This window comes from Quercus robur, chromosome 9 (assembly GCF_932294415.1).
Source record: "Quercus robur chromosome 9, dhQueRobu3.1, whole genome shotgun sequence".
NCBI lineage: Eukaryota > Viridiplantae > Streptophyta > Magnoliopsida > Fagales > Fagaceae > Quercus > Quercus robur.
In genome coordinates this window covers 20,495,057-20,508,702 of record NC_065542.1, presented here as the reverse complement: position 1 = coordinate 20,508,702, position 13,646 = coordinate 20,495,057, and the positions used below count along the sequence as shown (strand labels likewise).

At 32.9% G+C, this 13,646-nt stretch overlaps 2 protein-coding genes across 2 annotated transcripts; one reads left to right on the top strand and one right to left on the bottom strand.

The window, feature by feature from the left end:
- Positions 1–2,457: 2,457 nt before the first annotated feature.
- Positions 2,458–3,974, bottom strand: LOC126699278 (uncharacterized). The gene is made up of 3 exons (XM_050397007.1): positions 3,681–3,974; positions 3,203–3,231; positions 2,458–3,115 (listed from the first exon to the last, which is right to left on the bottom strand). The coding sequence occupies exons 1-3, from the start codon at positions 3,736–3,738 to the stop codon at positions 2,852–2,854; spliced, it is 351 nt and encodes a 116-aa protein (XP_050252964.1). The 5' UTR covers positions 3,739–3,974; the 3' UTR covers positions 2,458–2,851.
- A 2,849-nt stretch (positions 3,975–6,823) lies between these two features.
- Positions 6,824–13,371, top strand: LOC126699276 (8-amino-7-oxononanoate synthase-like). Its single transcript, XM_050397005.1, has 11 exons — positions 6,824–7,215; positions 8,061–8,203; positions 8,367–8,474; positions 8,894–9,132; positions 9,231–9,272; positions 10,047–10,134; positions 10,443–10,576; positions 10,800–10,888; positions 12,068–12,218; positions 12,315–12,383; positions 13,024–13,371. The coding sequence occupies exons 1-11, from the start codon at positions 6,933–6,935 to the stop codon at positions 13,148–13,150; spliced, it is 1,473 nt and encodes a 490-aa protein (XP_050252962.1). The 5' UTR covers positions 6,824–6,932; the 3' UTR covers positions 13,151–13,371.
- The last annotated feature ends 275 nt before the right edge of the window (positions 13,372–13,646 follow it).

The following is a 13,646-nucleotide window of genomic DNA, read 5'->3' as shown; positions in this document are numbered from 1 at the left end:
CATATATATTTACTTTGCTTAGAGAAATAATCACTTGAAACAAATAAGAATTCCCCTCTACTTACTATGGCTCAAAACATACTATGTAAGTTAATTTTATTTGAAATGTAATCAAACATTAAAGGAAAATAAACAATTGTATACCAATTATTGCAAAATATTTAGATGCACAAAAAATATATAATAAATGAATGCTTAGGCAAATATTCCATTTAATATTTTTTGTTTATTCATCTTTTGACTTATTTAAAAAATATATTCCTTATACTTTGTAATCTAGAAGAGTAGATGATACAAATATTCTACATGAGCACAATATAAAGGAAGAAACTCATAACAAACTTTAGGGATAATAATTTAATAATTTAACTATTTTTAGAGATAATTTTATAATTGAATTCATACAAATAAGTTATAAACACTCCCTCTCTCTAAAACTTTATAAAAACTACCATTCAAGCATAAGTAAATAAAGATACAACAACTACCAAAATAGCTTTGACATAAATATTTTGAAATTCCCAAGGTCTTTATACACAAAGGCAAAACAAATCTCCAGTGTACAACTCCTAATTTCCACTTGAAAATTTTATCTGCAAAATAAGAGAATTCATACCTAAAAAATAATTCATTTAGAAGGAAATAAAAGGAATCAATATATATTTTCTACTATTAATGGAGGCTTGCAATTAGTATGCACTTCCCTCCCTTTACCACTCATTTGAAACAATGGGAAGAATATTTTACATAAATCCATTAACTGCTTATACTCAGAAGATAAAGCAATTATGAAAGATACCATTTATTTCAACCAAAAAAAGAAAAAAAGAAAAAAAAAGAATAATCATAATGAATCGAAAAGAGTACTATATGGATGGCTTAGGGATGATGATCCAATATGTTTTGAAAATATTGAACATCAATGCAAGAACCTATACGTGACTTTTATTAAACATTACATTTATCACGAATTCTATCCAACACATGCTAGAAACTTTTAATTCAAAAACTTTTCATAACTAAAGAAAATCAAATATGACTACAAACGATGTGAAAAAAAATTTAAAACATTATTAGCAAAATATATTAAAAAACAAACATAGACCAAATACAATAGAAACTAATAAGGAACTTCATTAGCACAACTTTCCAATCAAAGCACAAAAGCGTATGAAAATAAAGAAAATGCTAAATGTACTACTAATTTTACAACAAAAGGCTTAGACAACTTACTTCAATGAACAATTGAAGGAGTGACATTTCATAACTTTGTACAAATGAGCCATTCTATCCACTACAATGACAACTTCAAATTCTAAAGCATCATCCAAGATGTTGGATTTGTGAATGTAGTATTATACAAAATATGAATGATTCCAATTCATGGGCAACTAAAAAGGCCTAATAGATGCTTCTAATGAGGGAAACATGAAAAGAACTTGCCTTAGTCAAATGAGTTCGATGTTGTTCTAGACAAAGAGAATTTCAAAGGATGTTACCAAGAAATTGCACATTGGAGATGGTGAATTTTTAAAAAATAATGTATGATATAGGTGGAACATTTTGAACAATGAATTTCATGATTTTACCTTCTCATATACTTTGTTCAGCGACAAAAATATTGCTCTACATGCATAGGAGGGATGCGGTGTTTTCCTTCATTGGTAAAGGAACAATGTTAGCACTGAATCACCTAGATCTGGAAAGAGCAATCTTTAAGTTGCAGAGTCCCACTCCATGGTCAGAAACTCCGTGCATAAACCCGCTATTGGATATAACTATCAAACTAATGGTTAAAAATGCCTATCAAACTAATGATTAAATAGAGACAAATAGAAATGTATATCATTAGTTAATATAAAGACATAATACATAAGCTAAGACATAGGCAGTAGGAACATTAAAAAATCTTATCAGATTAATATGAAATTGAAGTATTCTAAACATAATATACAAAGTTTTAGAAAAATGATTTGGCAATTAAAATTTTCTCCTATCTTAAAGCCAAAAACAGTTCCAATTATAAGATATCACATTAAGGAATCATGGATTAAAAGAAAAGATACCAAGTGTCAAATTAATTTGAAGATAACTATTATAAAAATAAAAAATAAAAACAAAAAACAAAAGAGTTAGCAGTGAAGTTGGATAAAGAAAATTAAGGGCCCGTTTAGTAGAGGAGTTTGGATAATGTTGTTTGTAGTTTTTTGAAATATGTGTGGGTAAAAATGTGTGTGAAAATGTGTGTAATGCTGTTTAAAAGCTGAAAATATATTGTTTAACAACTCTACCAAACAGGGCCTAAACATCTTAGACTTCTAAAGTGATCAAGTAGAGGAGGCAACCAATTCATATTCATTTGTAGGCCCAAAATGTCCTAACTATAAATGAAGCAAGGAGAAGGTGACTGTTGCTACCATTTTGAAATGAAAAAGGTAATAGTTTCAATTGCTCAAGTCTTTGCAAACAATTTGTAATTCTCATGCCTATAGTGGTTCTTTTTTAAGAGAACCATCTATAGCTCACAATATCAATGGAATAAGAATAACAAATTCTAAAAAAATATAAATTATGTTGTAAACAAAGAAGGCACCAGATTACCAATCAAAGTGAGTATTGGCTTTGCAATGCCCCAATTTATACTATCTTCCCTTTGCCCTGCTCTTCCTCATTTATTGGCCAACAATCTCTTCTTTTTTTCTTTTTTTTTCTATATCAATTAACACATGTCAGAACAAAGAAAAAACAACAAAATTGAACTTTATGTGATATCCCAGAACATTAATAATGAAACCAAAACAAATCCAAATATTTTATTAATAGTGAAACTAAAACAAACCCAAATATTTAATTAGACTGTAAAAAGGGGAAACTCAATACAGATCAAACCAAAAAAAAATCCATCTTTGTTTCTCATAAAAGACCTTAAAACACAACAAATTTTTCCAACATACTCAAAATATGTCTTTACCAAAAAAAATCCATCTTTGTTTCTCATAAAAGACCTTAAAATGCAACAAATTTTTCCAACATACTCAAAATATGTCTTTACCTGCACATCACAGGGTCCAATTGTACCCTTATGGCCGGCAGAATCTTGGTGAGTAATGCCTCCCTAAAATCCAAAAAACCCCATTTTAATTTCTTTACAATTAAACCTGATAATAATCAAGTAATTGAATAGCTTTGTGACAAAGTGTACCTGTAACATGTATGTGACAGTCAAAGAACCTGGAAAAACAAAATAGATATCACAATATAAACTGTCTGCTATACAAAACATATGTATGCACATTTATGTTACCAATATCAACATGTAATACAAAGTTTAAAGAAAATCAAACCAACCCATCAACAAAAAAGTAAATAATCGCTATGTTACAGTTTATAATCCAACCTAGATTGATTCTGATGTGGGGTTGATTCTGATGCCAAAACCCATATCCCCAAGCCACATAAGCAGCTTGCCCTTCCCCCTTTTACTATTTCAATTTTGTAGTAAAATTTGATACATTGAAAGGAACCAAAATTGAGGGAGAACCTATATTAGGGTTTCAAGTATTGATAAAAACCAATTCTAAATCAAAACAAAATCTGAACCAATTTCTTAAATCAAAACCAAAACAAATAGCCGAACCTAAATCCTATTAAACACCCAAAATTAATATAAAAGATTTTACCTGTAGCCGTTCCAGCAGTCTGATGTTGGTTGGTTGTGAGGCGAAGCATTTGTGGCATAGTTGAATTCGGTTACCGTCGCAGGGGAAGAGAGCATTTGTGGCGTAGTTGAATTCGGTTACCGTCGCAGGGGAAGAGAGAAAGATCTGCGTCTGGCTTTTCTGTTTTTGGGTTCCTGCGTATGGGTCCTGCAGTGTTTGAAGGAGAGACAGAGATAGAAATAGGTTTTATCAGGTTTGTTTTGGGGAGAAATAGTTTTGCGTTTGAAGGAGAGACACAGATAGAAATAGGTTTTATCGGGTTGCTTTTGGGGAGGAATAGGTTTTGCGTATGGTCTTTAGGGTTTTATTTATTTTTTAATAGTTTTATTTTTTTAAATGATGTGGAAATTTTTTTTAATAGTTTTATTTTTTTAAATAATGCTGATGTGGAAAAATGTGGGAGTTTCAAAAGTTTCGGTTTTTTTAAATAATGCTGATGTGGAAAAATGTGGGAGTTTCAAAAGTTTCGGTTTTATATATATATATAGACTAGTCGCTAACCCGTGCGATGCACGGGAAAACTATTAGAAAATAATAAAGCATGCATATATTAAAAGACAATTTAAGTTCATGTGTGCTTGCAAGGGATACATACCTAAACAGTTCTTGCGGTAGAAATAAAAGCCTTATCTTTGAGATAAAGAACTGATGTAAACAAACTAACCTTACATAAAACAAATTAAAAAAAAAAAAAACATAAAACTGATAAATCTCTTAAAACCTAAACCTAAACCTAAACATAAGGACTAAAGAAAATCTGGAGAGAGAGAGAGTTTGCAGAAACCAAAGAAAATCTCTCTATAGCTTAAGAAACACAATATACTAAAATCAAAGAGATAAAATTTTCAGAGGACAAAATATTATAGATAATTTAAAAGAATTTTGGTTTAATTCTTGAACACCGCAACTCTATAAAATTCATACTAATAATAATATTTTATGATAGCGCAGTTAGAATTTTGGTTTAATTCTTGAACACTGAATTGGAAATTGATTATATGAGTATTCAATGGTGAACAAAGTACCATGTATTAATTAATATATAAACAAAACTAACCTTACAAAAGCTGAACTTTATAAGCTAAAATCTATACCGTGCATTGTAGATCTTGAATGCTTTAGGGCTTCCTACGTCTGGAGAGAGAGAGTTTGCAGAAACTGTGGCTTTATATTTCTTAACTTGAGAGAGGGGTAAGGTTGCTAGGGTTTTGTAGATCTTGAATGCTTTAGGGCTTCCTACGTTTGGAGAAAGAGAGAGTTTGCAGAAACCGTGACTTTATATTTCTTAACTTGAGAGAGGGGTAAGGTTGCTAGGATTTTGAGGAGTTATAATTTTTATTTATTTTTTATTTTTTATTTTTTAAATATTGTGCTGACGTGGAAAATTGTGGTGCCAGCAAAGGCTTCGGTTTTATATATATATATAGATTAATTGAAAACATTCATTAGATTATGAAATATAGAAATATAACATTCATTGCTACGAAGGTATGTAAGTATTTTATAATAAAATTTATACTAGTTTTAGTATTTTCCAAATGGTTTATCTTACTCTCCTCCCACACTCCCAAGTCCCACCAAGGAGTGAACTACTCAACTACACTCCAACTTGGTAGTTAGGGGTGTGCATGACATGGTTTTTTTTAACCTAACTTGATCTTCTCAGATTAATTTCTCCTAACCAACCCAACCCATTCCTAGTATAGAAACAAACCCAATCTTGCCCACATGGGTAGGATTAGATTGGATTGGATTGATGAGTTGTGTTTATATGTTTTAGGATAAAATTTAGTTATAAAATTGGTTGTAACTTAAGACTACAACCTTATTCAATATCATTTTATTAGAGATAAATTTTGACAAATCCACCGTTGAATTACTTCTTTTTCTTATAACCTCCATGCTTGCAAAATTTCTAGAAAATTAAACATCAATAGCTATATCATCAATAAATTGTTTAAATTGCAAAGTTTTGTAATTTAAAATTATGCATAAAATATAAGCTTATAGATCATATGGTAAATAATATCTGATTGATACAAAATTTGACATTTGTATTAAGAGAGTAAAGAACATGAAATTCAACGGTTAGATTTTCAAAATATGTAGTAATTTTTATTTTATTGAGTAAGTTTGTAACCTAAGGCTACAACTAATTTTGTAGCTAAATTTTGTCCTATATTTTATAGCTTATAAAAAATTGGGTGTGCATCAACTATTTAAGCAATTTTTTTAATAAGTTATTAAAATTCACACAATTTCCTAAATGGTATTTCAAAATTTCAAATTCATCAAAACTAATTTTCAAAACCTTAATATTTGTTCCACATGTTTGTACTCACAATCTTCGAGCATTCACATCCCAAAATTCTATCACATCCTATTTTATCATCCCAAAAAGCTACTTTATCAATTATATCATACCATTTTACAATACTCTCAGCATTCCAACTTTTATTTTACAATACAACACATTAAAATAATATTTCTACATAATAAAATAATATATTTCAAAACCCAAATAAAAGCAAAAACCCAAAACCCAAAACCCAAAAACCCGGTGAGAGAGAGAGAGAGGAATTGATAAAGTAAGTGAATAATTTTTTTTTTTTTTTTTTTTTGAGTTACAGTGCAATTCTACCTTTAGAATTGCACTTTAGCACTATTGCAAATTTTTTTGCAATAGTTGGTTTTTACAAGTCCGAATGTGTGGGGAGTTTTGGACTTTTATGCTAAAATTTCCCTACATATAGCATATGTCATTCCCAATATGAATGCTCCTACAAATCGTGTTTTTAAAACATATTTATAATTTTGAAATCATGTTTATGTTGAAAACACGATTTTAACTAAGGTCACACACATACACTCTGTCCATATAAAAAAAAAGTATTTTATATCAAATGATACTACGTCAGTGGTATCAAAATCTAATAAATGAGAGACATGTAGATAAAAATAAATACCCATAAATACATGTCTTTCATTTATCAGTTAATAGTGGAATATTATTTTGACACAACTAACACGATATCATTTGACACAAAATCCCTCTCCCACCTGTAATAATCAGCCGACGTTTGTATTGTGGGTTAGGTGATCACCCTTTTAACTTTTAGTCCTAGTAGCAGCTAACCAAGCCAACTACGCTCGTTCCAGTCCAAATCTAATAACTACCTCTCTCTCCCTCTCTCTCTCTGTCTCTCTCTGCTAATGGAAACAATGAACTTGTGGGACAACTTGGTCGAAGAGGCACTTGTAAAGCTCGAAAATCTGAAACTCCTGCGGTCTCTGAGACCCATTCACCTCCCCAATGACCAACAATCAAAACCCATTGAAAATGAAGCTCAAAGCTCCTCAATATCCGACCATGAAGAAGCCGGAAAAGATCTCTTCCAGGTGTACGATGAAATGCAACAGTGGGACCGGTCCTCTGTGGAGGTCCAGATTGCAGAAGAAACGTTTCAGAGATGGGTCTGTGACATTCCCAGTACTGGTAACCTTCTTCTTTTCTCACCAAAATCCTATCTTTATTTGCTTTGGTTTTTGAAAAAAAAAAAAATTGTGGGTGATGTTTGAGATTTGAATATGCTCTGCGTATTTGCATTATGAAGCTAATAACGTTTTTGCCTTTTGATTTCATTGGTTATGCATGCAAGTAATAATAGTGAATGTCTGAATTGTAAACCAAAACCAACTATTGTGTTTGTAAGTCATTGTAAAACCGAGTGCAATATGGACATATTTATGTCTGGTGAGAAAATTTAGTGTGTGAATTTTAGCGTGGGGGTAGTGAGGGTTGTATGCCAAAATGGGTTTGACTTATTTCATTGTTACAGCTTACATGCAAGTAGGCAACTCTTGTGGGTCAATGAATGTTCTGTTTTGGCTGGGGTGTGTGTTTAAGCGGGCAATCATGATGAGATATGGGAATAGTGGAATGAGAATGGGAGAAACTAATGCTCTTAGTGTGTGTGTTGGATAAATATATTGGCTGCTAAATGATGCATTGACGGATGACAAATAAGTTCTGGTGAGGACAGTGAGGTTAAGTTTGATGTAATGTGAAATTTGGGCAAATGATATTGAAGAATATGGTGAACAAGAATACGTAACTCAATTATGCTCGGCAGTTATGAAACATTTTATTGGAACTTTTATCACAATCCGGTGTCTTATCTTTTGTTCTCACCAAGTACCGATATGGTGTCAATTGGGCATGATAAGATGTCTTAGTTTAAGAAGATATGCATATATCTTAGACTCTCAAGGGCCTTATTTGTTGTTGAATTTTACAAATATATATCATCTCATTATTCACATTGACACTGATCATTGCAGGGGATGAGGCTGTCTGCAGAGATAAAATAACTGGTAATGAAGCAGAGTCCTGCCCTCAGCAGTTCAGAAAGCTACTTTTGTTCTCTGGAAATGATTATTTGGGCTTGAGTTCACATCCTACAATTGGAAAGGCTGCTGCAAAGGTGTGCTTAATGATATTTCTTTACTCAAAGTATACTTTCCCCAAGTTCATAGGGTTTTTTTATTTTATTTTATTTTATTTTATTTTATTTTTTTATTTTTAATTTTTTTTAATTTTTAAAAATAGTTCTCCTTTTCCTAAAAGGACTGCTAATTGTAAACCAGGCTGCCCTAGAACTTGGAATGGGCCCAAGGGGTTCTGCTCTAATATGTGGCTATACCAATTACCATAGGCTATTGGAGTTGTGCTTGGCAGATCTAAAGATGAAAGAGGTATGTATTATAAAAATGACTTGAGCAGTTTATATGGTTTTTCTTTTTTATAAATTTTTTCTTGTTATTATATCTAACCATTTCTCAAGAAATTCAAGTTGTTCATGGTATAAGAACCCAAAAGTATGATTAAGAAATTCATAACATGTTGGCATGAGCCAGGGTTTGAATGAATGCCAATAAGGGTTTTGGTATACTACATTCATGATTGACTTGGTTCCAGTGATGATAATTATCCAGATCACAGGTTTTGCAAGATGTACTATGGTACATTGAAACTCATAAAGCAATTATGTAGTTTTCTTGGAGGTTTAATAAATTGGGTTGTGTTCTTTTGATCACCATTTGCAGATCATCTGACATTTTCTAGTTTTTTCAACTGAAAACTGATGCATTTTTGTTTAATATTTATGCTATAGGATTGCCTTCTTTGTCCTACAGGGTTTTCAGCGAATATGGCCGTGATGGTGGCATTAGGAAACGTTGGTGCTCTCTTGACTGCACGCAGGACACCTTTGGAGGAAGAAAGGATTGCCATATTTTCTGATTCACTGAATCATGCATCAATAATTGATGGTATTCGTCTTGCTGAGCGACAAAAAAGTGTGGAATTGTTCATCTATAGACATTGTGACATGTCTCACCTTAATGCACTGTTGTAGGTTTTACCATTTTCTCTTAAATTTTCAGTCTCACGTCATTGTTTAGCATACTCTACCCAAGAATGATATAATTGATGCATTTGTGTTTTGACAGATTGAATTGCAAAACGAAGAGGAAAGTCGTTGTGACTGATGGGTTAGTCATGTTGTAATATGCGTTACTTACAATTTCACTTTAGCAAGCTCCATGTGGCTGAGAAAATTAGGCAAAAATGAGAGCCAGAAAAGCACAGTGCATGGTTTTAAATTTTAATGCTTTCTTTTGATATTCTAAATTTAATTCTCTTTTATCCATTTATTATGTTGTCAAATGTGCACTTCTTCACTTGTTTTTTCCCCTCAAAAAAAAAAGAAAAAAAGAAAAAGAAACTTTTATCGTGGATTGGGTTGAGAATAATTGTTGAAAAAAATTCTCTTGCATTCCTCTGGGCATATACATCAAAGTCAAAGGTGGCCATCTTTGACACACATGGATCCCACTAGGATATTCTGAGGCTTGTATTATATATCATTCTTCTCATTCAGATCATAATGAGAACAAATTATTATATAATAAATGAAGTTTAGATACTTATAAAAAAAAATAATAAATGAAGTTTAGATAGGGGACTTCCAAGATGTCTTTTTAATCTTTAGTGGTTCACATTTATCACCATGTAAATGACTGTGCTAGGATGGGCTTTGTTAGTCAGTGGGAAACAGTGTAGTCTTTATTTGTTTAGCTAATTGTGTTCACGTCTTGGTTTGTTCTCTGACAGACTTTATGTCTGGTGTACTAATTAGGTTCATCTTCTAAACTTTTGTGTTATTTCATCATTTACAAAGAGGGTGTTTCTACATATGTGTCACGTGTGTGTGCGTCTGTGCATTGTTGGATTTGGTGGATGACTTCAATCTCTTTTTATTGCAGTCTATTTAGTATGGATGGAGACTTTGCACCAATGATCGAACTTGTGAAGCTTCGCAGGAAGCACCAGTTTTTGTTAGTCATTGATGATGTAAGTCACTTTTAGTATTAATGCTTATGATATCAAAAGAAGATGTGTCTTGTACACAAACTCATCTTGGGATTATGGTTAACCCCAACGTGAAGTCTATGATTTATTGATGGCTAAAGTATGGAGAATATGGCTAGATCACATCTCTGACAATCATATTCATTCTTTTAACTTTCAACTATCAACATGCATCTTGGTTTAGTTAATGAATGGTAGAGGCAAAAATGGCTTCTTCCTGTTTACCTTCTTCAATGCATTATATGCCCTGAACAATAGAGAGTTACTCTTGTTGAGATTTTTATTCCCAGGCCCATGGAACATTTGTTTGTGGTAAAAATGGGGGTGGAGTGGCTGAAGAGTTCAATTGTGAAGGAGATGTTGACATATGCATAGGCACTTTAAGTAAGGCTGCAGGTTGCCATGGTGGATTCATAGCATGCAGGTAATTCCTCTTGTGTGCTCTTCCCTCTAAGTATGATGGAGAATAATAGAAATAATTAGGCTTCTCTAGACAATTCCTGGGAAGACTTTCATTTTATTGGAACTGAGCAAAACAAATTATTTTTCTTTAGCATTTATACCATGAGTTCCTTGAATGTTTTATCTCCTGTATGTGAAAATATGTTTGATTTAGTTATGCCATTATCTGAATGCTATATGAACAGCAAAAGGTGGAAGCAACTCATACAGTCAAGGGGTCGCTCCTTTATATTTTCCACTGCCATGCCAGTCCCCATTGCTGCAGCTGCCCATGGTACACCTTATATCTTCCTTTCAAATGCAAGCTTTGTGGACAAATTATTGATAATTATCATTTTTATGTTTATTCCAAATAAAGGATCCTGAGTGAAGGGAAGAGTGAGAGCAGAACATAAAAGAAAGAAGTGACTAAGTTTTTATCCCAATTCACAGTGTTGTTGTGCCGTAGGAAGCACACATACTTCATTTAGGGTATTGTACTTGTGTTGGATACCTAACACGCCTGGGACACTTCTGCATGCGTATCCTAGCCGTGTCCTTTTTAAAAAAAAAAAAATGTAGGACACGGCCAAGACACGTAAACAAAAGGAATCGAATACCCTTTCACAAAACAAAAAGAGCATTCATGCCATAAATCTTAATATTGTATTTGAAAGTTAATAAATATCTTTATTCTTGGCTTGCATCCTAATTTCTAAACATCCTGTAATAGTCATGGATTTGCTTTATTATCAATTATTACTCTTAATTTGATATATATATATATATATATATATTTAACATTATATGAAAAAAATGCTTTATAATATATAGAAGATAACAATAAAAATTAATTTAATAGTTATTTAATAGATGTGTCCTGTTGTATCCATGTCGTACTCGTACCCATACCTGTGCACTGACAGTTAAAATTGATAGGCTGTTGCTTACCAACTCATTTGCCTACTCTTGCTGATGCATTTATGGAATTCAAAAAGTGTGAAAAATCAAAGCCTCAAGATATTTGTTAAATATATGTAATTACATAAAGGTGTAATACCAGATTATTTGGTATTCTAAGTAAGAACCCTCATAAAACCATTGGAATTATATCATTCTCAAGAACATAATTAAATAGCGAATGACCTTTAGGTCAAGTGGCATTTCCTAGTGTTTCCAACCGTGACATCTAGGTTCAAGTCCCCCTCCCCCCACTTGTAATATATAGAAAAAAGAGCATGCTTAAATATATTCTAGGCTTTGACACTTTCACACCAATGTTTTTGTGTTGTTATGGTGGTGCGTATATGCATGTATGTATGATTTTTTTGCTGATAGTATGAGACATAATTGAGTGATCTTTAAATGTTATGCTCAGTGAGAAATTCAAATTCTTAGTTGCCACAACTAATTGTTGCCTTTCCCTCCTTGGTGAAATACCATCTTACTTAATTACTTGAGTTATGGCATGCAGCTGCTGTTCTTGTGGCAAAAAAGGAGACATGGCGTAGAAGGGAAATTTGGAAACGGGTGCAAGACTTTCATGCTCTTACTGGAATCCCCATCACAAGTCCCATAATATCTCTTATTGTGGGGAGTGAAGAAAAGGCCCTACAGTCCAGCCGGTTTATCTCTCTCTCTCTCTCTCTCCTCTCTGTGTGTGTATGTGACTATTGTCATTGCTAAGACAGCTACTGAATATGCCAATAATTCTGGAACAGGCATTTGTTGAGATCTGGTTTCCATGTAACTGCAATCAGACCCCCAACAGTGCCTCCCAACTCATGCAGGTTTGTTGTGTACTATTTGTGATGCTTTTGTTTTTTTGTTTGTTTGTTTGTTTGTTTTTTTTTTTTTTGGGTTGTTAGTACCTATGTGAATGTAGCATTAGTTGTATATATCTTGCTAGCTTCATGCCAAGAACCCTGTTGCCTAGTGGTATTTTTTGGGATTAAGAATTTTGTGTGCCCCTGACTGAATACGATAGTGGATTCACTCATTGCATCTCTGTTTTCTCCCACCTCAATACAATCTGACCAGAATAAACCATCCACCCATCTTATTCTGTTGACTAGCAACAATTATCTCATACATTGGATATATGCACCCTCCCTCTCACAGTTTGGGTCCACAACTGTGTTGGACAGACCTGCTGTGAGGAGGATGCATGTATCTGATGTACAAGATAATTATTGCTAGTTAGCGAATATGACAGGTGGATGGTTTATTCTGGTCAGGCTGTATTGAGGTGGACAAAAAATATAAACAATCTGATCATGTAAAATAAATATCAGTGTATACAAATTATGAATACAGTAAGAATGCATATACATAAAGATATGTACAAGTTGGCACTGGATACAGATTTAGGAGTAATTATGTTTTATCATATGCACAAATTGAATTTTTATTCTGATTTTTTCCTTTTAGGCTTAGGGTGACTCTCACTGCAGTGCACACAATGGATGATCTGAAGAAGCTCACCACTGCATTGTCACAGTGCATTGATTTCCAAGATATTGGCATCCAAAACTCAAGTGGATATGCAAGGCTTTAGTATTTCGATTCCCCCTCCCCCACCCCCCCCCCCCCCCCCCCCCCTTCCTGTGGACTGCATTGATTCTTTTTTTTTGCTAGAGCATTGATTCATTTCTAGGATAATAATTTATATGTTGTAAATTTTGCTCAGTTAATCACTGTTGAATGATCTGAATAATGGATTTTCAGCCATAAGCTTTTATTGCTAGTGAATGATCTGGCTAGGTCAATTTACTCTCATCTAATTGAGTCTGCCCGTTCATTTAAATTCTAAGCTAGAGCCATGAGCGATTCTGAAGTAATACAAAGGAACTCATTTTTTGCAAAGAAACTATTATGAACCTTGTGGGAAGAATTTCAAAAAGGTTGGCACCTGGTCATTGTGTAATCGTCAAATATATATATATATACACACATCTGTGTGTGTGTTTAACGTGTTTGCATTGCATGGGCATGTGTTTTATAAGTAGTCACCACCAACATGCAAGTAAGAGCCAACAAAGCAGCATTATTAC